The 25,065-nt window shown below is 31.8% G+C and overlaps 2 protein-coding genes across 3 annotated transcripts in view; one reads left to right on the forward strand and one right to left on the reverse strand.

Annotated features, from left to right (window-relative positions):
* Nucleotides 1-25,065, reverse strand: part of LOC123261973 (TBC1 domain family member 19) — a 134,184-nt gene that overhangs the window by 82,556 nt on the left and 26,563 nt on the right. The gene's annotated exons all lie outside the window — the stretch shown is intronic.
* Nucleotides 12,379-20,071, forward strand: LOC123261978. Its single transcript, XM_044723926.1, has 2 exons — nt 12,379-12,906; nt 19,351-20,071. The coding sequence occupies exons 1-2, from the start codon at nt 12,633-12,635 to the stop codon at nt 19,458-19,460; spliced, it is 384 nt and encodes a 127-aa protein (XP_044579861.1). The 5' UTR covers nt 12,379-12,632; the 3' UTR covers nt 19,461-20,071.

Consider the following 25,065-nt stretch of genomic DNA (forward strand, 5'->3'; position numbering starts at 1 on the left):
ATAATTGATTTTTTGAGAACATTTTATTTCTTTAATCAGAATAAAATTGCAAGTGTCAATAACTGGGTCTTTTACCTTACCTAAAATAAAATTTGAAATAAAATTATGAAAATTTTGTCAAAAAAATTGCAGTTATGGCGTGGGAAAAAAAGACAGTATGAATTTTCATTTCATTACAAAGCAACTAATTTCATCTATTACCGTTGTACCTAAATACTCGTCACGGGTACGCCCACCCCAATTACCCTGTTAAAGAGTAAACTTTGTATTTATCGCGTCATCTGGCCGATCACCGTGCGAAAGTTTTTGATACATCCCCAATAAATTGGAATTCCCGTGATAGTTTTTTTTTTCTACAAAACCGTTACAGATATCGATTTTCAGATATGTTTTTATACTATAACAATTCACGGTTTAATGGAAATCGTTATTTGATGTTTATTTAAATTCTTTACAATAATATTCTTATAAATATATTACATGATATTATTATAACTTTGTATGACCTAGACTCAACTCAAAAATTAAATTTATGACTAAGTCTAAGAATACAACACACACATACCTCAATTATTAAATATCAATTGTTAAAATCATGTTATATGAATTGAAGCAGGCTAACAACCTGAACTTAATTTTTGAGTTGAGTTTATACTGTCTAGGTCATACAAAGCTATAATAATATCATGTAATATAATTATAAGAATATTATTGTAAAGTATTTTGTATTTAATTGTTCTAGCAACTGAAGAAGTCGGGAAACCGACGCAACGTTGTGAAAATTTAAATAAACATCAAATAAAGATTTCCATCAAACTGTGAATTGTTATAGTTTTATTAAATGATTATAGATAGGAACAACAATACAATGACCATATATAAAGTTAAGCGTCATTTTTGTTTTAAATATTTAACTCATCAAAACAAACAAGGATAGACTGCTGTGACTATGATTTGCAAAATCCTAATCGGTAAACAGATCTCTATCATGACAATGCATAAACAAATTCAAGTACAATTGAGAATGGACACACCCCTCGTTTAGCACCTGGATATCATACTTTATAACATATGCCACGGATTCACCGAGTAATTAAAAAATATAACATTCGAAGACGTCCACAGAGCAATTTTAGATTGTAAAACTGTCCTGTTAAACATTCCTTTTATTTGTTAGTTTCCGGCTTTCGTCTGTTCTGTCGTATCGAGTTTCAACGCTTAATTTATTGTGGGAACATATTTACTGGGGGTCCATCAAAAATGTACCGTATGTACATCAGCTTAAATTTCTCACAATAATTAGTAATAAATTTCACTAATAATTGATCAATTGGTATTCTATTTCCATTAACATTAATTTTATAGCGGGAATAAATCAAAAAGGACATTTAATAATTTGAGCATTCATATTCACAAGTTATTTACTGCTTGTTTTTTGGCCATGAAATCGGTTGGAAAACTTTTCAAAGTCGGCTCTCCGAAATAAAAGGGCCCTCCTGCGAATAATTTTCACCGGAATCTTCTACCTCTTCATACTTAGCATCACAATAGATTTTTCTGCGTCACCAGAATTATATTACAATATATTAACATTAATTAAATAAAAATGTTAAACAAATCTTAAGCTTCCTCGGAAATCTGGCTTCAGTATAAATTAAACGGTAAATATTAACGCCTATAAATTAAAAAAAAAAAAAAAAACACCATCTGTTCAGTAAAAAAGCACAATGTGGAAAATAGAAAATTTATCGTCATATTAATGTTTTAATTACGACAATAAAATATTTTTACCCCAATAAATGAATTGTCTTTATCTAAAAAGTTGATCAATTTATTTTATTATTTAGTATTATTCCATATGTCGTAAAACGTGTTGTCATTTTTAACAAAACCGGATGGGTAAATACCAGACTGTCAACAACACGCAATTGAATATTTCAAATAACTGCATGCATTACTGCATTGAGATTGTTATTCATTAACCATTAATTGGATACGTTATTGCGTTTTTTGTTTATTTTAAAAATTGTTTTATGTATTACAAAAGACGTACTTACGATTCGCAAAGGCTTGCCAGCATTCCGGTTAGTTATTGTTGGCAATCCGCAGTTGAGATTGCAATTATATCATATCTATTATGTACTTTAATACCGGAAAGATTATTACCTGAGTTTGATCTCGCAGGTGCCGAAAAATAGTGTAAGTAAAGTGTAAATTTGCTCGCTAAACATTTTTGAGATGCCAGGTGCAGCCGTCTCTTTACTTTGCTGTGCAGCAGCGAAAAAAGCCTTGCATAGAGATTTTTTATTGTTTTATTTCTTCTTTCGGCTCCTGACTAAACAACAGTATAAAAATTATCGCGTACAAACATTGCCTCAGATATCAATCCTTAGCCTTCGTTGTTGAGTTTTGGCTAAAACAAATTTGTTATTTGTTTTCTTTTACAGACTACAGAGTATAAACTGTTTTTATTATTATTATTATTATTACTCAGTATATTTATCAATAAAAACTTCAGAGAATTCTCCAAAACAATTTTATTACAATACAAAATAGCAAAAAGGAATTATTCCAATGGAAATAAATTCTAAGCGGGATTTAAAACTGACATGACGATCTTCTATGACGTCAAAGGTGTTTTACTTTTGAGGAGTAAATTGTAGATGGGGAGTTTTCCAACGAAAATAAAGCCCAGACAAGATATACGGGCCAAGTAAAAAGGTTTGGCCAGGCATTTAAATTTTGAAAGGATCTACTACTATTAAGAGGTCCTAAGTGTGGGTTCAACACCTTGTCTACTGTAAGGTCTACGGGGAATTCAGGTACGTCAATTTTAGACTCGTGTCAAGTTAGTTTTTAAACATTGTGCAAGCCAAGACTAATGTTAGCGGTTGGCTCTTCGTAGAAAAATTCATCTCACACCTGGTGTATTAATTCTACTGTCTACTGAAACAGTATCTTTGTTTTGAGCGGTTATTCAATTAAGATAAAACTGAGTCACTGCTTCTTGATATTGTTTTATCAACACTCTGTACAATGTAAAAAAATTTGCCGAGTAAGCAGAATTTAATAAAGAACTTCCGAATGATGAAATGAAATGAATTTAGATGTTAAAAGATCAGTCTACTTCCAATTTTTACCGTGTAAGACCGTGGAATTTCGCACCGTTACCGTTTGAGAGAAGCTAATTAAATAACCGACTTTGGAAATATTTAGAAGCATTTAGTATTAATTAGTAACGCGCCTACTGGTGTTCTCAGCTCGTAGTTCATAAATAAAATTTCTAACGGACTCAAACATGACTTTTTAAAATTAAAACTGATAAAAAGATACCGCCTGGCCTGGTAAATTTTTGAAAAAACTAGCCCAATATTAAATTAACGGTACTAACATAAAATCCGTCAGGAAGTATGAAAATTTTCCCACGTGACATGTTGACTTTAAAACTAATACTAAGTCGGAAATAATTCCTGGCAATGCCTGACGTAGTCTAAATACTATCCCCAAGGTGCTAGCTATCAGCTGTTCGTCTCACGCAGCCCACCAGCTACCAGCACCTCATGGACTTGCACCCAAAGGATCTGCTATAGAGATCCCTTTAAACTTTAAAGGCCACTGCTGAACACTAGGCAGCCCTGTACTATTATATTTTTATTTTACCAAAACAAATCTGTACAATTATTCATCTCCAGCAAAATGAATGAAAACAAATTTAAATATGAAATTAATAAGCAAAATCATTTATGATACTGCTTGTAATTATGTAAAAAAATTATGCAGCCATAAATGGGAACGATAATGACTTTTACGGAGAAGAGATGAATAAAAGTGATGATTAAGAAGAAGAAGAAGGGTGTATGAAATTATGCGAGAGTACAAAAGTTAAATGAAGCTAAAAGTGTACTAAAACAGAGATCATTGAATTTCTGCAGGGATCGTTTTGTGGATGTAAAGGAAGTGGCACGCGCACGATGCCGGTTAGCCACGCGACATGCTCCAACTTCCAAGAAACGATTCTCCAACCGTCTTGGCATCTTCTTAGTTGTTGTTTTCCTTCGACACATACATGAACGACCGGCGAGTAGAGAAGAGAAGAGAATGAGAGTAGATCTTTATACTCATGCTCATACTAATACATAATACCAAAACAGCTACCGACAAACATCTCAAAAGGCTCGCACGCGTCCTACATTTCGCCATTTTTTATTTATTATTTTTTCCCTTTAGTTTGGTTTCTTCTATATCATCGTGCTCCTTCGACAATCAGACAATCGCCTGAAATGACCCGGCAACAAAGGCTTGAGCCTATGAGTAGTCGACAAAAAGGGCAACTAAGTAGTCTCCACCGAAATTAGCCAATTTGGCGCGTTAAAAAGTTATCAGGTGTGATGTGTGATGTGTGATGCAGGGATTGTGTTGATAAATGGCGAATTGAGATCCAGCGAGCTCTGTTGCCATGAGAAAAATTCTCAACGGTCATACGAGAACGAAATCGAAAATAAAAATAAAGTTAAGATGAGAAAAGAAGTGCACGTGCGTCTCACAGGGCCTCTCTTTTGCGTGCACGGACTCTCCTTGGTGAATGTGCTTTCTGTCTCAGTTGGTTGTTCCTTCATCACCTCTACTTCTCTTCTCCTCTCAAGAATGCCTGCCGACCGCGAGTGCTCTGGCGTCTTGGTCTTGGTCTTGGAAACACGAGGACGCAGATGGGATTGCGTTTAATGAAGTCTGGCCGGCTCGCACCTGCCACTTTCCAAGCTACTAGCACACCGAAAAGACCAACGGCCGTTACTAACTTGAATTCATCATCAACATCAGTTCCGAGTTCCCGCCAAATCGAGATTGGCGGGAAATTCACGCTAGAAGATGGAATTTTTATGCTCAGTTATCTTATTTTTACGCGACAGGTCAAATTTAGAGCCTGAGGGATTTAAATTCGAGTTTGAGGAATTATATGAACTTAGAAAACCGAAAAATCCGTTTTTTCGATCATCTTTTTTTGAAGAAGCTTTTAAATTGATTAATATGAAAATTAATGTACACTCGCTAGTGACTTTAAACTTTATTAACAATTATTAACAACTTTAACAGTCAAAATTCCAAAAAAAATTTGGCAATAGCGAAGAAAAGTATTTTGAGGAGCTTCATTGTTTTGATTTGAGTAAAAAATTCTTTAACTGAGAAATTTTTATTATTTAATAGCCGAGACCAGTGATTGCAGTTTCAATCGGCTTAGCGAAACGAATGAAAATTTTAAAAAAACGTTTTTAGAGATAATAGATAATTTAATAAACTATTTAACCACAAAGCGTTTTTTTCAAAAATTTCATTCGTTTCGTGAAACCAATCGAAACTGCAATTGCTCTGCTGTTGGGAGTGCGACAGAGATAGTTCCGTTGAACTCCGTGAGAGCAAAGCGAAAAAAAGATGGTCTCGCCTGTTAAGTAAATTTTTTAATTTTACTTGATTCACGAATTTATACATGCAGAATTATTATGTTGAGTTATCATCTGATTTGATGACATTAAAATTCTATATTTTAAATTATTATTTTCTATATTAAATTCTAAGTTTAGTTTGATTTTACCATGTTTATATGCGAATTATTTAAATTCATTTTTATGCAATACTATATTATGTACTGACAAAAATTGTTTTCTTGTAAAAACTGTATATACTATGTAATAGAAATTGCCATTTATCCTGTGCCTTGGCATTAATAAATAAAATCTAAAAAATTTATTGTCTTGATTCAAGATTATAAAACTCTTCAAAATGATTTTTTTTTAATTAAGAATTTTTCTCTTGAATCTAATTAATTTTTATCTTCAGTCTAATTGAAAAAATCGAATAAAAATTAAAGATTGAACAGTTTGGCCATATTGTAAATAAGAAATCTTGCTCATGCTAACTTTTAAATACAGTGTTGAGAAAAATATTTCTAAAACTCTCGATCTTGAATATGTTTATCACAAAAATGAAATCAAACAAAAAATTGATTCATTATAAATTCTGTGTTTATTTCATCAAGCATTAGGAACACTGTTTAATATTCTATTAAAAAATTAATGAAATTTTCATGTTTTTTGATACCGGAATTTCCGTTGATGGAGTACGTGTGTGGGGTCGTATCTGTGTTTCATTTATTGTAAATGATGAAAGGTCATTTCCAATGTTTAATTACCAGAGCCTGAGACATCTGGTAGATCCGAATTCAACCATCGATACCCTAAACACCCCCACGAACCATACTAAGTATAACGTTTTTCCAAAAAGGATCGAGATCACGGCATATGTAGCCTGAATCGACTATACAGACAGCAGATCTACCTAGAGCAAAACTGAATACTCTAGTGTAGGTAAGGTGTGGGTGTAGGTGTAGGTGAATAGACGAAGGTTGAGGGGCTGAAGAAGACGAGAAGCGTGGGGCGTGACGAGGATTCGTTGTCGAGATCTACTCTAGCAGAATCCAGCTGCATAAAATTCACAACTACTAAACACCGAAACTAGTGCTCTTATGTTTGTATACATGCACCACATCCACCTTCTCTTCTTATTCTCTCTATACGAGACTCGACTACTCAACCCCTAAAAAATCCATGGTACGTCTCGCGATACTTCCCGGAGATAGCAACAGGATCCCAGAGAAACGGCAGATACAGAGTAGGAGGAACAGCTGGTGCCGGACGTTTTTAAAGGTATAAGTCTTTCAGCCCAACGGACTTTTAAATTTTTTTCAGTCCTTCAAGATCTTCTAATTTTTTTTTCCCTTGCTACATTTTTTTCACCAAAGTGTAAGCAAGGATCAAATTATATAAAAAAGATGAAATTAAAAAAAAAAAGTGCGCCAGTTTTCGGCTGTGATTCATATTTTTTATGTAAAATTGGGAAATTTTGGTAATCAATTTTTCGGCAGTCATGCTGGGATCTAGGATTTAAATAACCATCTGCATGTATATATATAAGCAGCTGGACGTATCGATGCCTATTTAAGAAAACCCTTTTCTATTAACATTTATATTTTCATTATACACCAATCATTTTCATCGTAGATTTTTTTCAGATTCTCTGGATAATTCACCCACGTATACACGAACCGTAAATCCTTTTTCACCCACGGGCGAGTGATCAATCACTTTTTGAATCCCATCTGGATCCAGATCATCAACAACAATAGAAAGTAACATATGAAAAAAACAACAATACATTAAAATGTTTGCTTAGTTTTTGTTTAAAAAATTTTCAATTTTACTTTTGATTTACTTTGTTTATTTATTTCAGCAATTTCAGTTGATGACAAATGACCAATGACTTTACTAGTGAAAGGATTCAAGGATCGTTTAAACCAGGTAGGTGTTGACAAACTCCAATCACGAATCGATGAAAGAGGTATTGTTGCTTTTAAAACGTGGCTTACTCTCAAAAGCGAGTTCGTCTTGCTTCAAGGTCCATCAACGAGGAACAAGGAAGCTGAAAGACAATTTGCGGGTGGTTCCATTATTTTCACAGAGCAGAACCAGTCAGTGTATTGCTTTCAAAGAGATGCCGCCGTGGCAGATCGTTTCCCAAGTAAAGATTGCCGGAGAGTAGATGACTCGAACGTGTTTCTAAACCCGAAATCTGCTCCCGAATTTCGGCGGCTACCGTTTGAAGTCTCTTCATTTTTTATCCCGTGTCTTTACTGTACTTTACTCCACTCTGTCCGTTCATAAGTCTTCTTTCTTCAATCCTTTTACTTCACCCGCAATCTACGTATCACCCCATCTCATAATTTACATTAATTGAGATAATAAAATCATAAAAGAATTCAGAACCCGCAGAGGCGCACCAGCAAACCCGGAATTAAAATCTTAAATAAAATTTATCGACGTTAAAATGATACCAACTAGAAGCTACCCCGCATAGTCCGCGGCTAAACAAAAGATTCAAGCTAATTTGTTTTCGAATTTTATTTGTGGAGATCGTTTTAGTTGTAACGGTCAAACGATCGGGTGGATTGCTTTAGACAGATGCAACCAGGTGCTGGAACCGATCACGAATAACAACTCAAAGTAAAGGGTAGAGTTACAATTTTATCTTGCTCACTCTTTGCTTAACTTGTGGCGTTGCCAGATATACAGATGATGGTTATTCTTCTTTCTGGCTTTAAACCATATACATACTGCGTAAATAACGCCTGTATATATTTATATATATAAATATATATATAGCGGCTTTACTACAGTTTACGGTCTTATATGATCTTCAATACATCCTTAGATGACGCCAACGCACACTCAAACAAGATAGACCATCGAGGCATGTGAAACATATACACGTACAGCAACAAAGAACTAAAACGAAAAGTTGAGTCAGCTGTCGATCGTTTCCGCTTCAAATTTTGCGCTAACGGTCGTAGATTTTCTTGCGCAAAATCGATATTGTTAAATCGAGAGCTTCACGCCTTTTAAATCTCCTCAATCCATCTTCGTTTCTGACTGAGTATTCTATTTCATTTGTTTACTTTTTTTTCAGATCGAGATTGGGCACTGTGATTTCCTGTTGTAGTTGCGGTCTGTTGCTAAGGAGATTTTCAGCTTGAAGACGCTCGAAATTTTACAGCACAAGCAGTAATAAGAGAACTCGAGTCATGTATATATTGTTTCCAGCGTTTACTCCTACTGAATTACGTAGACAACAATGCGCATCGATTTGTATCTACAATTGCACTTTCATTTATTCATTTAAGTGCACATTTATTCGTCACATCCGGAAGTAGGTGTGTTCTCGCGGTCACAGGCTCGTTCTAGCTTGTAACGATGCAATTTTATTGATGGTTATTGTTGTTGTTAATCACGAGAATAAAATATGAGAATAGAAATTCAGAAAAATAATTAATTTTTTTAATTGATGGGAATTAAAGTGTGGACTTGTGTTTTATTTTTAAGAACCCCCGTGAAGAGGACAGGAGAAATTGTACGGATTTTCGGGAGGGTCTTCCTGCACGAACTTGGATGTTCCGGTCTGGGGAATTTGCCGGAAGTAATCGAGAAGAGGATTGCTAGGGGAAATGTATGTGTAAGGAGTATTTATATTAACATATATTGTATTATTATATTAGGTGCCTTTTTTTGTATATTGTTAAACCACGATAATAGTTTAGAGACCGGTTTCATTTTCGTTCATGACCTAGCGCTGAAGCTGTGGGTGGAATTTTAAAATGTTTACAATATTTTTGAGCCGACGCTATTTATCGACGTACAAATAAGGATTTATTTTATCAGACAGCATGGGTTACCTGTTTGGTAGGGAGGGATTTTTAAATTACAAATTATTGGTACTATAAATTTCGAGTGGAATCCCCCGTGAAAAAATATATGTATTGAAAGATAAATGAATAATGCATAAAAGTATATAAAATTTTTATTAAAAATATATTTTCAAGAGCTAACTTTTGGCCGATTTTCATTTATATTTTTTCTATCTTTACTATTATTAAAATTTATATTAAAAATATTAGAATATACTTATATTAGAAAATATTTAAAAATAAAAGTATTACATATAGTTTAAAATAAATTTTTATATACTTTTGTTATATTTGCAAGACAAAAAAATTATAAGAAATAAGCGTTTTAGTAAATGAATTTTGCTAAAGAAAAAATCAAAAATTTTACACTAAATTAATTATGGAAAAAAAAACCTCTGAAAATATTTTCAAAAAAATTTTTTACAGCGTAAAATTATTTAATTTCTTCCCAAGAAAATTTTACATTTATTCACTTCGCATTTTTCAAACCCTTCGACTAAAAATAAATTGTTGGTTGAGGAAATAAAAAAATTCATATGTTAAAATAAGTATACAGACAGTAATGTTATCTAGGGTGAATAATTTCCTTTTAAAAGAGTTAGATCGACGATCCCGCGGGGGTAGCGCAATCACGAGTTAAAAAAATGACCAAGCTATATTGTTACGCCCACTGGTCACGGTTTCGTCCACCTGTCTTACTTCTGTATATTTTCACATCAACCCGCATGATTTTGAACTTGTACATCGATATCTTTGTACTTTTTCCCTTTTCATTAAAACAGTAACGGTCAAAAGTAACCCCCATTGAGGAATTAATGTATAATATAGCCAACAAAAAATCCCTGGGTAAATCCACCCCTATAGTCCTTGAAGCCCTACCAAGTGTGAATAAATACAAGAAAAGAAACTTTAAATCTACTCGTAACTTATGACTTATTCTTATTAGTAAAGTATAAATTGCCCTATTAGGGTTCAATTCCTACGGAGCGCATCTAACGAATTACCTCCGAAAAAGACGCAATCTCTCTTTAAATCCTCGTTGCGTAACAAATATGACGCAGTATTATTCAATAAAGACCCTGGAAGTAATTTTATTACGTGGAAGGTAGAAGGTAAAATGTAGACGATAAATAATGACAAAGCAAGTTTAAGTTTAAATATAAAGCGGTAGCGGGTGACCGGATTTAACCTTCTGTACTCTTACTCAGTGCATCGTGTATCACTTAAAATTAGGATGTAAATTATATATAAACGTAATACCGAATATTGTACTGATACAGCCAAGTTTAAGTAAATAAACATAACGTTACATATTATAATAACAACAATAATAATGAAAAGAGAGACACATCGGAGTAGAGTCATATATCCCCTTCGCAACTGCGCATCAGACTGTAACTGGCGAAATTAACACGGAAACTGAACATCCGCCTTAGTTACTCGATAAACATGAAGCTCCCGAAGCTTTATTTTGTATTTTATTGTTTTTATGCATCAGTTGTTCCAGGTATTTCATTCATCATTTCACCCGAAATCTTAATACGAATACGAATAGTAAATTACAAACTTGGGGCTAAATAAATTACCAGAGATTTATTGTTGCTTTAAATTGTAACCAAATTTTAGTTTAACAATTTTACATAGTAAAAAATTTTGCATCATTGCGTCAAAAAACTTAGTGCTAAAAATTTTTCTGATGAAAATTAAGTTAGCCGACATCTAAAAAATTTTAGAATTTTTTTTCTTGAAAAAATGATTGAAAAAAAAAAATAAAAAAATTAATTTCATTTTTAAAAAACTTTAAATGTAACTTTTTAAAAATATTTTTTAGTTCTAATTTAATAAATGAAAAAAAAAAAATCATAAAATTAAAAATGTCGGCTAACTTTAGTATTATATTTTTGTATTAAATATTTAACACTTTTATTTTTAACACAAAATTTTTTGAGGCAACGACGCAAAATTTTTTATTGTGTACATTTTAATGTTACAGTAATTAGGAAACATCTGATCACTTTAGATAGTGCCAAAAAAATATTTTTAAAAAGTTGCACCCATAGTTTTTTAAAATTCTGACATGTAAAATTTTTTTCACAATTATTTGTTCATAAAATCATAATAAATAAAACTCTTTATCCTAAAAAAGCCGCGAATGATCACATCCAAGAATAATTTCCCGCCAAAACAAGCACAGGCGTCATAAATCTCTCTTCATATACTCGTGTCGGTTTTTTGTCTACTCAGGATAGGAGTGGAGCCAAAAGACGTACTATGACGTCTTATGATTTAGTAGTGGAACATTTTCTCCAAGCCTATATATATAATATACATACATAATACAACATACAGAAGAAACGAAACCGTTGAGCCTTTATTCAGGTGACTAATGTAACATACACTGAATAATCGTTTATATTTATTCCTTTTCCTATCTTGGGGTGCAAGAAGCTCTTTACTTAGCATTACACTGCATTGGGGCAGAGAAGCCAAGTAAAAAGTGAAGAAAGAAGGTGACCCGAGAAGTGTAACTACTACCCACCATTCACCAGATTAATACCGATGGGAGAAGCAAAGACATGCATCTTACTCGAATTTTTTATTCTACTTTACTCGTTATTCTAGTACAAAGTGTACGTAGAGTTGGTATTAGTGAATTATAATAAATTCACTGCAAACGTAGCTTCTTCCCTCCCTTCGTCCGTCCATACCCTCCAGCTCTTCACACACACATTTATCCAGAGATCACATACAAGAGACTTTTTACATTTCATTTTGCTGTTCATCATTCTCGATGCCTTTGAATTTACATCGAACCTTCCTTCTCTGGTCCCCGGACCACTATAGTCTTCCCCTTCCAACAAAATGGTATACCTGTGCTCCACTCCGAAAATGTCTGTGCTTGTGTTTATACTGTACATATGTGTACAGTTTATTTAAACTGAATGATTAACAACGTTGGTCAGCGTTCCCGCCAATTTCACTGCGCAACTTTCGGCGCTCCAATAAAATTCAAACTTGGTGGAGAACAAAGTGGGGAAGACCTCGTGGTTTGGAGCGTACTTGGTCTTAACCGTCGTAGAACGCCATCAGCCAGACCGAGTCGGACTGTCTTCGAGTGAAGATAATCCAAGTTTTATCTATTTCTATTTCTAAAAAATTTTAGTTCAAATCCAAGTTTTGTTCGAGTTTCTGTTAAAGTTTCATCCGATTTGTTATTTTAAATTTTATTCATTTTTGAAATTTAAAATTAAGTTTTGTAATATTAATTTTAATAATAAAAATATAAATATAAATTTATTATTAATTGATAACTCGCTATTTTATCACGGTGAAAGTAAGTGATATGTTGGCCGCACCATTTTGCCGCGAATTGCATTTCGGGAATATGCTGACCTCAAGGATGCAATCACACGTCCCACGCTGCTTGTTCGGATCTCCAAATCCCAAGGACTCGGTGGAGCTTCTTCAGGAGAGTCTTGATATGGAGAGGAGCAAGTTTGAGCGGAGATGGGGCATTGATCCTTGTCAGGAGGACAAGGAAAATGTTCAAAGAAAATTCGAGCGGTCTCCACGAAAAAATCGGAGCTCGCCTTACTCCAGACAAACATGTATTCACGGTAAATTATTTTTTTTTTTAATTAATGTTAATGTTAATATTAATATTGATACAATTGCCGGCGAATTGGTATCTTTCACTTGTGTGATATCAATTAGCATTTACTTTATTTTTTTTTTTTTGATCGGATATTTTGCAATGGTGGTGAATAAATTAATTATGATTGCTTTTGCCGAATAAAAATATCAATTGGCTCGATAACAGAAGCAAAAGAGTTTTAAGATTGGGCGGCGTGGATGTGGAAAAATCTGCGGTATTCATAAGCGTCACCATGTGCCACGTTGTTACTTTTGGCGGGAAAACTAGACGCGTCGAGCGTCGATACGCCTGTTAGTTTTTTAGTTATTATTACACTTGATATAAATAGCTGTTTGGACGTATTTTTAGTTCGGTTGTTTGGTGTAATTTTGTCAATTAATTTTGGTTAAATATTTTTTAAATAAGACCTGTGTTTTGGTGGAATTTTTTTATTAAAATTTTATTTAATGATAATATTAAAAATATTTAATATTATTCCTGAATATTAGACGCCAAGAAGTTATTTTTTTATTAAAATTAAAATATGGGCGGTTAAAAATTTTTTGTGTCAGGATGATTTTTTAGTTTTTAGAAAGTTAATTAATTAAAATGATATAAGTACGTCATAAAAATTTTTAAATTATTAAAAATATTGGAAATTGTTATTTATAAAAATTGATACTTTTAATAGTTTTTAAAAATTAATTTTTATTTAAAAAAGAAAAAAAAATTCATTTTTTGTGAGCTTTAATAACATAAAAAATTAATTCAAGTTTTTAAAAATTTTACTATATTCAATTAATTTTTAATATTGTTCGAAAATTCAACACTTTTAAAATAAATCTCAAAATTTTTCATTTTCTAAAATAAAAAAATATTTACATCTAAAGTTAATTGACTACTTTTGAATTGATCGTATTTTTCCATATTAAAAAATTCAATACTTTCAATATAGATTTCCAAAATTTAAAAAAAAAAATAAATTTATCAAACGCTAAAAAATTAAAAATTTTTACTTTCTCATTAACTATCTTACGATACAAATAATTGATCCAATTAACTCCAAATTCCTCCAGTAATATTTTATAAAACCAGCAAAAAAGCGCTTAAAATTGACAACTCTTCTAGAAAGATGCTTAAAGGCGCGTGGCCTAAACTCGTTTCTTATTTACTTTCTTCTTCTCCTTACATTATATTATATTCTCTTCTGAATCTCAAAATGTATGGGCTCTTTGTCCATCATTCTTATTATACACATATCTAGGACCCTTAGCATTATTATTCTGGATCTTCCACATCCACTCGGCTTCTAGTTTTACGCCTCGACTCGACTACGAATCATTTTTATTCTCGATATCAACCAACTTATATAATTCTACAATATAATATGATGTTTTTTATTCGGCTATAATATTATACATCCATATATCCCTTATACCACTATATCTATCTTCACTCCATAATCGTTAAGTGCGCAGTATAACTAGAAAAGCACGACACGTCTTCTGCTTATATTTATGGCTATAAGATCGGACAGATAGCGTTTGAATTTTAAAATTGGCTGTCTTGAATTAATACACTATAAACTATAAATAAAAATACTATCGCTCAATATTAAAAAAAAAAAAAAAAAAAAAAAAATATACAGCATATTGAGCACATATGAGTCAAAAATTAAAAAAGAATTCGGGAGGACTAAAGAGGACGAGTCTAGACTTGTTACCGTGCCGGTGAATCAGAGTTGGGTCATATGAGTCATGAGCCATGGCCTTACTACCTAGTTTTTTATCCGTACACTCACTCTCACATATATAATCACGTAAATTTTTTTAACACATACGAACCGAGGTAGTATGTATTAATACAATGTATAATATAAAAAAACGAAATAAGAAATCCTGAAAGGACTCGGGTGAATCATATATACACTACTACATTTTTTACATCGCTCGGAATTAGAGATCGCGTTCTTCGAATCCTTCTTAACTCATCCGTGACCAAGAGAAGAGAAGAGACTCGATAGGACGTTTTTTTAAACCTTACAAAGCCCCCATAAAACCATCACAATTTCATATACACGTACATATCTATAGATATATATGTATAATAATCCTTGTCGTCATTACTTAATAAATTCTTTCTTACATAGCAACAGCAACTGTAAGACACAACAAAAGATATACATATATGATCGTTATACATTGTAGTAGTAAATGGCCTTGTCTTTCGTTAAATAAATCGTGAGAATGGTGTTATATCTCAACGTGTCTCTCGTGATCATATCTTATATTTCTTATCGTTAATAATCGCTGGTAAATACAGAAAGGGTCGTGTTTGTTAACGTAAAAGAGAGTTTTGGTTTACAAAATGGCGAGACTACAAATATTTCGAGGGTACCGGTCTCAAAGTTCAGGATATTTTCTTTGCGCTGCCCTTATATTTCATTTAATACCTGCTGTTAATACAAGATAATACGCCGTATCTTTAGATTTATTAAGGGAGTTGAGCCTTTTACTGCTTATGGTTAATGGAAAAATTAGATAGCAGTGAAAATTGATTAGAAGAGATCTTGAAGATTATTTTTAGAAATTTAAAAATTTTACCATCGAGTCAATGATTTTTTTTTGTTTATAAAAATTAATAAAATTTAAAATATTAATTTGAAGAATTGCATTAGATTTATCAGCCGGAAATATGCGTCTTCACATCAACATCTTTATTATTGGGATAGAAGTATAAAGTACACAGCAGATAAATAGATGTTTGTTGAAATATATAAGATTATAACCGGGGGAATCCCCGGGAAAAACCAGCGAACCGATACGGAGCTAGCCCTTTTGCGACACCTGTTTTAAACTCCATAAAATCATGCTAAGGGTCTTCATTTAACTTTTTACGAGTGTTGTTATTGTTATAATCATTATTATTGTATGTATGTATTAATATGTACAACTGATATGTGTATTTTTCCCACAATTAAGTCTGTTACACGCAATAGCTCGGCAGTTATGCTGAATGCGATTCTCAGGAGGCAGCCATCAAGAAAGTGTCCCCGTCCTCGGAAAGGCCGCTTGTAACTTAACTATTTCCATTATTAAAGTTAAAACGTACGAGGGAGAACTAATGGTCAGTCTTCTTGGTAATTCCTCCTGAAAAGGGTTACTCTTGATGGGTATTGACATTTCCTTTTGCCTACTGCTAATGCAATCCAGAGGGATAACATCTATTTGCATTTTTAAATTCTCACCATTAAAAAGTAATTATAGTAAAGAGAACCTTTTGATTTTTTACTCTCAAGTGTTGAGTCATTGTTAAGATGCGGAGAAAAAATCGCGTTCATTTATTACCCTGCTAATTGTTTCAATTATCGCGGAGGATACAAATTAAATTACACGTTTTGCTACGGATTCACTGGAGAAAAAATGAATAAAAATTATTTTAACTGAAGAAAGAGCCAGCGGCTGAAATTTAGTTGCTGCAGGGCAACTAGAGTAATATATAATATAATATAATATGAGTAAAGAGAATAATGCAAGTCGAGTCTCACGAACGGTCATCGACCGCAACGAATCATCCGGAAGACTCTTGGTTCTTCTCCACCGACAACACGTTTCTTTGTCCTTCACTTCTAAGAGATATTCTTCCATAATAATAAATATCTATATACGTTATTCTTACGTTGACGGTTCTAAAAAATGAGAAAAAATCTACCGATGCATCGCCTCAGTATTTGTTGCCGATCTGTTCAGGTACGGGGTCGTAAAATCCAGCTCCTGCCATTCAATCGTGAGAAGAAACAGGGGAGAAAAAACTATGCCCCGGAGAAAAACTCCAGTAAAGAATAAGACTTTACTGGTTTTTAAACTACCTCCAGTTCGAGGAGACTTTGTTCTTGTTGTTGTTGTTGTTGTTGTTGTTGTTGATGTTCCTTGTGCTGCTATTTTACGTTGTTGCATTGGGCAAGTTACGTAGAAAAGAAAAAAGAAAAGTCGTTTGCTCTATTCCTGATTTTTCTTATTCTATCCGCACTCATTTTATTTTATTGATAAAATTATTACTATGCAGGGGCTTCTTTGTTGCGTTATGCGCCTCTCAATTCATTTCAATTTAACGACCAAGTCATGAAAATTTTCTTAACCGTCATTTATAATCCGGGCAGATAAATTTTATTCAAGTCTTTCTTTATGTGCCATCTTTTCTTTTCTTTCTTTGTTAGGATGCACTTCTTATGTCAAAAATCAGATGCTGGGTACTTGTTTGAGATTATTCTTCAAACTTAAGATTATTTTTTTATCTTGTGATACATCTTTGACATTTTTTTCGTTTTGTGAATCATTGAGTATTTTTTCTAAAGATTCTTTATGATTTTTGAAGTGTGCCAGATATTCATCAAATTTTTTATTGAAAAACTTTTTGGTTTTATAAAATATCTAACAGATGAAATAATTGATTTTTATTTTAATTCAAAGAATTTTTAATTTTTTTCGTCTGGAAAAATTGTCAATTTTTCGAGACTAAAAAATTTTAATGTTAACATCTACTTTAATAAATTTGAAATTAAAAAAAAAATTACAAGATTTTTTTTTTAATTCAAACTTGAACTTTTTACAATTTCCAAACAAAAATAATTTAAAATGATGAAAAAAAATTTTAAATATCAAAATAGGTTTAAAATAAAAAAAAATAATACAAAGCTTGAACTCTATGAAGAAAGTAAATCCAAAGATTTGCACAGGTAGAAAAGGATAATAAGAAATGATCGTTGGAAAGTCTGCGGTTATAGCATTAAATGCAGCTGAAACAGATGTGTATCCCTGGAGGAGATTTCGTTATTTAACCGCATGCCAGGGAAATATTTAACTTTTAAAAACTAATATTATAAACAAGGTAATTTGGTATGCGCACGGGGGGTGAGAGTCCAAACCATAAGCATTAAATAAGAAATCACTTTCTGGAGACATATGGTTAAAACTACTCTTACACACATAATATATAAATAAACACATACATATTCATATTTACATTCATACATCGTACCCTCAGGTACTTTAGAATGTTTATGATTTTTTGCGCTCCTTTATATTTCATGTGCTCAGTTTAGCTCCGTACGAATAGAATAAAAGAAACGAGAATTGTGTAGGCGGATTGAACTTTCTCACCTGTCGTCTGGCGAGCAAAACCGGGGTCGCGTCTCGCCTGGAGTGAAGAGTAATCTACCGGGCCCCTTGCGAGCAAAGTAGAGAAGATTGTCCTCAATACAGTAGAGTACACACATACTATTTTATATATTTATACACAAGTAAAGTCTGGAGGGTAGTATGTAGGAAAAGACTCAGGTGCCATACCTGACCAACAAGGGTACGATTCTGATGAAGGATAAAGGGACTTTGTACCAAAGATCGACCTGGCCTTTGGTTACAGTCTGCATTTAGATTTTATTGTAATGGAAATTTTTTTTTCTATCAATTTAAATTCTTTTAAAACCTTCAATAAATCTTGTTATTTATTAATAACGTTATTCATATCTAAACTTGTGAAATTTGGAATTAATTTATAAAATTTAATTTTGATTTTAATATAAACTAGCAACCTTGCAGTCACTATGTGACTGCCGTGACTTATGAACTATAAATAAATAAAATTTTGTTTTATTAAATAATGAATTTTGTTAAATTGAACAGTACTTTTTTAACTATTGAGGTTTTTAAGGATATAAGCTCATCCCGATGTTACACTCATCAAGAGCTTTCATTTGAGTACCCACTTGCATTTTTTATATATTTTCCATAAATACATATATATAATATATATAAATATATAAAATATATGAAAAATTGATGTAGGTACTCAAATGAAAGGTCTCGATGAGTGTAACATCAAGATGAGCTTATATTTTTAAAAATATCAATAGTTCACAAGATATTTGTTAAATTGCACTGTAACTTTTTAACTATTGACTTTTTTAAAGATATAAGCTCATCCTGATGTTATACTCATCCAGAGCTTTCATTTGAGTACCCACATGCATTTTTGATATATTTTTCATATATACATATATATGATATTCATAAATATATGAAAAATTGATGTGGGTACTCAAATGAAAGGTCTCAATGAGTGTAACATCGGGATGAGCTAATATCTTCAAAAATGTCAATAGTTCACGAGATACAAGGTGATTTCTTAATTATGTAGCTAGGAATAGAGCATTTTCGAATGCAGGCTAAATACTTATCATCATAAATTGACTTTTAAGTGAGAATGATATGAGACCATGAAAAGGCACAACTTCAGGTCAAGACTTGTCCAACGATACTAAATTTAACCATAAAAACCCATTTTATTAAATAAATACACTGGCCACAAAACTTTCCTTATTTTCTTAATAATATAGATCACTAATAAATTTTTTTTTTTTCTATTACAGATTACTGGAGATCACGAAAAAGCTGTGACGTAACTAAAAAATCACTAGTATCTTCAGTGGACCCGAACCAGATGATAAAGAAGCAAGAGCCTCAGAAGACAACAAATTAACCTCGCAATCAAGATTAAGATTTTTATTAGATTATAATAATTACAGTTACTATTTAATACTAACGATAAGCATCAGAGAATAATTAACGATAGCAACTTTGTTGCGGTGGTATTAATCGTTAATTAACGTGATCCTAAATTTTTCATTTTATTTAACGTGAAAAGTATCTTCCTTAACATATTATATATTTATTTCTATCTCTATATCTTTATAAATATATATATATATAATTACTGTAATGTAATTCGACCTAATCAAATAGTTTATTGACAAATATGTTTTGTGCATAATTATAATTATATTAGCTCACATAAGGTGTAAATAATTATTGTGATTAGTGGAGGTTTAAATGGATTTTTTTAAATAATCAGAGACTGCTCTATTTCTATAATGTATTATCTATTTTCTGTTAAATTTATTCTTATTATAATTAAAAATAATTGTCTCGCTAAATCCGTCAGAAGCCTGAAAAAAGTTGATTCTTTAACGGAACAACAATACAGCGCCTCCAAAGACTAATTAACCGATCAATTAATAACAATCAACTTATTAAGTGTTGGGAAATATCTAAGATTTTCTCAATGTCGGCTATTGTGTATAATTATTAATATTTTTATTTTTTTCTGTAGAATTTATTGTCCAATCTAGTCATTAATTTTCTCTACTTTTTGTATAAATTTTCTTTAAATATTGAATAAATGTAAAAAAAAAATTATTGACTCTTATTATTTAATTTTAATTAGTAGTTTTAAGTTTAGTATTAATTAAAATTTTTCTGAATCGAATTTAAATTCATATTAATTATTCAAAGAAATATTTTTAATTTTTTAAAAATTAATTGATATTGAGCAGTTTTAATTATTAAAAATGAATATAATTATTATATATTTTTTCTTTGATCAAAACGCGGATGTAAAAATTAAATTCATATTAATTATTTAATTATTCAAAGAAATATTTTTAATTTTTTAAAAATTAATTAATATTGAGCATAATTTAAATTAATAAAAATTAATATAATTATTATATATTTTTTCTTTGACAAAAACGCGCATATAAAAATTAAAAAGCCAGTAAATATACAGTACAGTGAGCAATTATTCAACATTTAGTTTTAAAAATCTATATAGATATATACCGCGATAAAATAGAGTGGGACTGTTATCGTTGATGATATCACACACATTAGCACTCATGTGAGCAACGAGCTGTAACTTGTGTCGCCACACGTACACGCGAAATCGGCGGCACGCGCTTGCCACGGTGTAATCCCGGCGTAGTATTATTATACATACTATGCGCGTAGTTTTCGAAAATTAGACGGCAGCTGAGTAGAGACAGTATAGAGACAACGACTACATAATACTCCAATGGAAGTCGATTAGAACGAGGATGGCATTTGTAACGTACCGAACCACCTGGATACAATCGACACTCCATGGGGGTCTATATACATACATGGTGTTTTTTTTTATTTAAGTTGCCGTTTTCATCACAAACGTTGCCGCCCCCGATCGCGTAAATATGCTACAGATGTATAGTTGGCTCGATTGCGACCGAAATTAGACATGGGGGTGCTCGCCAGCGGTGTGGTATTATGTACGTGTATGGCTAATTACGTTACGATGCACCACAAGCGATTATAGGATGGAAAAGAAGCAGCTGATGCGTGGAATATCCCATATATTTCACAGCAATGGCTACCTATATCATACTTATATCTTACTGCTGGTAATTTCAATAAAATAATAAAATAATTTAAGCTAATTTTATGATGATACTTCAGCTACCAACCAATAATAATAAAATTTTTTATATTAACTACCTGTGATCCTCACGATCAATTTATTTTACAAATATTAATTCAATCAACGACTGGATAGTTTTGTTTGAATAAATTTGAATAATTATTTTATTTTCGAGGGAATTTTTAGCTTCCCGCTAAGAAAAATGAAAATTTTCTAAAATCGGGAAGTTATTGGTTTCACCCCATTTTGCGAAAATCGAGTTTTTATCAGATCTCGACGTTTTAAGGTCACAGGAAGCTTCCCTGACTATTTCCGCGATGGTGTCCGTGCGGCTGTGTGTGTGTGTGTGTGTGTGTAAACCTCTTATAACTTTTGAACGGCTCGGCCGATCGGATCGAAATAGGTGGCAATCCAAAGAGTATCATTGCCATTAAATTTCGTGAAAATTTGAATCGATTCGGTTCGCTTGATTTTGAGAAATCTCAAAAATAAAATTTTCAAAAAATCGTTTTTTTGGAATAACTTTCTAAACGGCTTCACTGATCAATTCCAAAAACTAATCAGCTCTTAAGCTTGAAAAAACACGGCGATTGCCACCAGTCCCATCAAAATCGGTTGATTCGTTCGAGAGTTATTGAAAACGAAAAATTTCGAAAAAAGTGTTTTTTAACTTCCCGCTAAGAAAATTGAAAATTTTCAAAAATCGGGAAGTTATTGTTTTCACCCCGTTTTTCGAAAATCGAGTTTTCATCAGATCTCGACGTTTTGAGGTCCTAGGAAGCGTTCCTGACTATTTCCGCGATTATGTCACCGTGTCTGTATGTATGTATGTATGTATGTATGTGTGTGTGTATGTACGTGAATCTCTCATAACTTTTGAACGGATCATCCAATTCGATCGAAATAAGTGGCGTTCTAAAGAGTTCCTTTGCCCCTAGAATTCTGATACTAATTTACAGAATTTGAGTCGATCAATTTTGAGAAATCTAAAAAATAAAATTTCCAAAAATTCGTTTTTTTTAAATATCTTTTAAACGGCTCAACCGATCAATTCCAAATAACTAATCAGCTCTTAACCTCAAAAAACCACGTCGATTGCCACCAGCCCAGTCAAAATCGGTTGATTTGTTCGTGAGATATCGTGGTCGAAAAAAATTGGAAAAAATGTTTTTTTTCAGAATTTCTATGAAATTTTTAGTCTGACCAGTTCACGCTTAAAGATTTTTCAAAGAACTCAAAAAACTGCGTTGAATGCCGTCAATCGCGAGAAAATTGGTTAATTCATTCAAAAGTTATTGTGGTTTGAAAATTCAAAAAATAGTGTTCTATAAAACTGGCATTAGCCTTTTGACCTCGAAGAGCTCAAAAGCACAGAAAGGCGATTTATTTGAGCTCGGAGAGCTCAAAATTACACAAAAATTATATTTTTGAGCTCGAAGAGCTTAAAAAATAAGTGAATTGTTGAGCACTTAGGAATGGAGGTAGCGGGAAGTTGCAGGGATGGCCTTTAGGGTCAACCGTTTTCCTAATTTTTTCACATAACTTCGAGATTTCTTTTTGGATCATTTTTGACGAAATAAAATAATTATTAGAGCCCAAAAAATTACGTCGATCGCCACCAAGAACATGAAAATTGGTTGATTGGTTCGTGAGTTATCGTTGTCGAAAAAATTCGGAAAAACTGAATTTTTCAAATTTCTCTAAGATTTTCGGTTTGATCAGTTTGTGTTCAAAAGTTTATCATAGATTCTGAAAAAATGCGTGGAATACTGCCAACCTTGTGAAAATCGATTCATTCATTTAGAAATTATTGCAGTTTGAAAATTCAAAAAATACTGTTTTATTAAACTTCTATCAGCCTTTTAAGCTCGAAGAGCTCAAAAGCATACGAAAGCTATTTCTTTGAGCTCGGAGAGCTCAAAATAACACACAAATTGTATTTTTGAGCTCGAAGAGCTCAGAAACGTCATAAGTGCAATTTCAAGCGTTTAGGTATGGAATTGGCGGGAAGTTGCAGGGATGGCCTTTAGGGTCAACCGTTTTCCAGATTTTTTTTTTGAAAATTAGGCCAGGTGAGTTGAAATTTATACAGTAAAAAATTTTGCGTCATTACGTCAAAAAACTTAGTGTTAAAGACTTTTTTGTTAAATATTTAACACTTTTATGTGTAAATTTAACATTTGTTCTGTTAAATCAACACAAAAAAGTGTTAAATATTTAACATAAAAATTTTTTACTGTGTCGTTACAGTTTTTGGATTAAGTTTTAATGGATTTTGATGAAAAATTGAGCTAAAAAATAATTATAATTGATTATAATTATATTATAATTGTATTAAGCTCTGAAAAATACAAGAATTAATAAATAATTTTTATTATTAATAATTAGTAAAATATAATAAAAGTTTACTAAAAATAAATTATGAAAAATTAAAAATTATTTATTTGAAATACCCGTAATTCTATTTATTATTATAATAATTTATACCATTTAAAAAATTGTAGGAATTTTTAGTTTTGTAAAACTTGTTGAAATATTTTAATTTCAATTGAGGAAACATAAATTTGGTGTTTAATAAGTAATAAGTATTTGAATGCGATTGAAATTTTTTATAGATCGCCATTTAGTAAAGTTGTATAATAGATTTGTAAAGAATCTATTCATATTCTAAAATTATGTACTAAATCCAGACCGGATTAAAGCTTCCGGAAGTTCCAGCTACTGTGAATGCGGATTAAAAATTCTAAGCGATTTTTCACAGTGTTACCACAAAAATCATTAGTAATTCCAATTTTTATGTTATTATTCAGAATAAAATTATATTAACCACCAAAATCTATTTGCAATAAATCTTTTCGGGATTTCACAATAAAATTTCAATAACAAAACCGTAATAGAATTGTTAATTTTGTTATAAAAAATTTTATTAACTAGTAATAAATATTTTATTTGTTAATAATCGCATATTCCTCGCGAGTAATTAACCTTCGGCTCGAAATAAACTTGTAGATCCAAAATAAATTTACATTAAACAATAAAAACTAAATAAAAATTATCAAAGTCCTGCACCAGAAGAAGCTAAAAATTTATTGAACTCCGGTTTTTAAATTTATAGTTATTTTTATGAGGAATTTGGCTATAAAATATTTAACTTAGCATACCAAATTAATGGAGCCTATTTCAGTATGATGATAGCGAGTTTCTTTAAACTGTCACATAGACATCAAGAAATATATTATTGTTTTACTCTGACGGGTATTGTTTAGCGGGTTATTTACGAGGAACCGCGTAGTGAGAACAAAATGATTTATTAACCAGTCGACAGTTATGTGGCATTTTGTGGCAGTGTATCGCTATTTGCCGTTCCAAAAGTTTGTTTGCATGGGTACAACTCGACGGACACCTTCAGCTTTAGCTTCGCTGCCTGATATCATGTCCAACAAATTTAATATAATTCATTTTTTATCTTTTTACTTTAGCTTTTGTACTTTTTATGCTTATATTATACTCTTCGCTCTCCGCTCTTCGCAGTTCGTGTCTTATTATTCCTCAAGAGTTGCAAACTCACAACACACTAACTCGAGTGGTTTCTAAAAATATATTTCAATGTATACACACATTTGTATACTTCTTTTCTTCAAGTTGAGCGTCTTCTGTGTATCTTGTCACGCGTTTAAATTTTTTTTTATCACCATTATTTATTTATTCACCGCGTGAGTGTGACAATAATTGTGACGTTGGAATAAAATTTATGCATCTAATTTAAATATAATCAAAAAAAGTTAACCTGCCTGTAAATAACCTCATGCAGTTTTTATTAATTATTATGATACGCTGATAAAAGAATTTTATTGTT

The sequence above is a fragment of the Cotesia glomerata genome, linkage group LG3, assembly GCF_020080835.1.
Source record: "Cotesia glomerata isolate CgM1 linkage group LG3, MPM_Cglom_v2.3, whole genome shotgun sequence".
Classification (NCBI taxonomy): domain Eukaryota; kingdom Metazoa; phylum Arthropoda; class Insecta; order Hymenoptera; family Braconidae; genus Cotesia; species Cotesia glomerata.